At 52.0% G+C, this 2,296-nt stretch overlaps 1 protein-coding gene across 1 annotated transcript; it reads left to right on the plus strand.

The window, feature by feature from the left end:
* Positions 1 to 754: 754 nt before the first annotated feature.
* PHALS_09940 (uncharacterized protein) lies at positions 755 to 1,480 on the plus strand (the record flags this gene model as incomplete). The annotated part of the gene is made up of 1 exon (XM_024725280.1): positions 755 to 1,480. One exon carries the CDS (start codon positions 755 to 757, stop codon positions 1,478 to 1,480), a length of 726 nt encoding a protein of 241 aa, XP_024576073.1.
* Between the last annotated feature and the right edge of the window lie 816 nt (positions 1,481 to 2,296).

Below are 2,296 nucleotides of genomic sequence, written 5' to 3' on the forward strand. Positions count from 1 at the left end.
CATGTTTATCTGCGGCAAAGCCGTAATTTTAAATGCATAGATTTTTTAATATATATTGTAAAATCTAAATACATGTATGACTAATGGCTATCCAGCCCTGTACCGTATTCTTGTTTGGATGTGGTCACTCCATGCCCATCTGGTGTGACACCCCCCTGTTACCAGGGTATGTGTACCCCGTTTCATCTACCGACTGAGCTATACGACCACTTCTCAATTTGTGGCAACCCCACACGTCAAATCATAAGAAGAACCCCACCCCTCCTTCTCCGTATCTGCTGCCGCTATTTCTTTACTCATGAATTCATTGCGTGCTTGTCACACTTTTCCTCCGGTTGTCCATTTGTCAACGCCTGTCGTGCCTTCCAGTCGGCACAACAGGTGTCGACATTGGATCCGCACCCAGTCTCGCGCACTGTCGCAAGGGCGGCCTATCTCTATCTAAAAATTTGGAGAGAGCCAGCCCATCTATAAGTCTTCATCAGCCATTTAATCCGACTCGTGCGAGCCCAACTCCCGCTCAACCCCTCTATCCCCATCCCATTCTTGCGCTCCTAAGTCGCCTCCCTTTTCAGGGCTTCTCGTGTCATCTGTATCCGTACCTGCTGAATCAGGATCCTCAAACGGCGGGGAGACGAACGCGCCCTCCGACGCTTTAGTCGTCGCTAGTGCTGCTTCTGCTCTGGACGACGAGCCGATGTAGCTACCCCCCAATGATACTGTGTCACCCGCACCTGCCGACACACGTCCGACGATGGCTGAGCTGTTGCAAAGTCAAATGCTTATTCGGCACGATAAAATCGTGATCGACGCCTTACGCAATCGCATCGAGACACCCAAGCCGCTTGCGTGTGACGTCGAATCTATCGAGCGCCAGTGCGCTGCCGGGCGTGACTGTTTGTTTGTCTCCTCACGCATAGATCAAGCGCGACCTCATGAGTTGCCCCGCGCACGCTATGACATGGTGATTGTCACGGGACGCACCTTCGCAAAGACACCATTGCAGAAGATCATGGCGTCGCTGGCTGGTTCACACCACGGCAACGACGCGCTTGAGAAACTGTATGGCGAACACGCGATTGGTCAAGTGTCGAAACTCCCCGGTAGCAATCTTCGCGTCAAGGTGATGACCAAGAAAGCTTGCTTACAGCTTGAACGTACGAAAGTGAATATCATGGGCGGCGTGTTCATGTTCAACGAGCTTGACATCCTCACGGGCAAGTACTTCTTGGACACCTCGAACGTCGACTCAGACACGAAAACGGACACGATCCTGCATCGGCTCTTCATCATCGGGTACAAGCCGATCTATGACACATCTCGCGAAGCTAACATGAATACTGGCATGACCTCGGCGACGTGGCGAGTGTACATCCGCTCCAATACGTGTCCTCCGCCACTTGTAGTGAACGGCTCAGTCTGTGACCAAATACGGTTTGACAACAAACTACACCCAGCTGACGGAAAGAACGCGCCGTAACAGTCCGAGCGTTTGCCATATGGCTACCGCTCACTGCACGGTATTGACCTGCTCACGAGCGATGACACCTTCCCGCGTCCGAGTCATATGACCGAGCCGTCGCAGACGTCGAAAACGCTGAGAAATCAGTCAAAAACGCACGCACAAACGAAGACGAACGGCAAGCCGTTGACCTCGCTGCAAATGGCAGTCGAGAGACTAAGAAGCGCAATAGGAAGCTCCCCCACGTAGCTCCGCATGGCTTTCCTACTGGTGCCATCAAATCGCTCAAATTTCGAGTGTCTGAGACGACGCGCTCTCAATCTCGACGTTCGATAATTCAAATAGTAAGATTTCAGCGCCCGATAGTCCAATGGGTAAGGTAACGGCGCCGCTATTGCTGTGACGAATGGCAATAGCTCGAGCGATTTCTCGATGGTCCACAACAAGAAGAACCGCAGCCGAGCTAATATTAATTTCACGACCCTGCTTACGAAACGGTAGCCACAGCCGCTCAATGGCATAGCGACTACGAACTTCATTCAGGCGCTTCAGACAATGGCTGTCGAATTTGTGGTTAAGGACGCCACTGCAGACAAGCGACACGGCTCGCGCAAGCAGATTGTACCCGTAAATGTGAAGCGACCCGACGCAATAAACTCTTCATCCGAGTCAGCTTTCTCCGTTGAAAAGCACCACACTCGGATAAAGAAGGCGGCAAAGGCAACGTTGACTCTCGAGGTAACCAAGTCGATGATTAACGAAGAGAACACGGCACTGCTTGACACGCTGCCTGACAAGTTTGCTGAGGCAGATGAAACGGTGCCTAGCATGGTC

The sequence above is a fragment of the Plasmopara halstedii genome (assembly GCF_900000015.1).
Source record: "Plasmopara halstedii genome assembly, contig: Scaffold_437, whole genome shotgun sequence".
NCBI classification, from domain to species: domain Eukaryota; phylum Oomycota; class Peronosporomycetes; order Peronosporales; family Peronosporaceae; genus Plasmopara; species Plasmopara halstedii.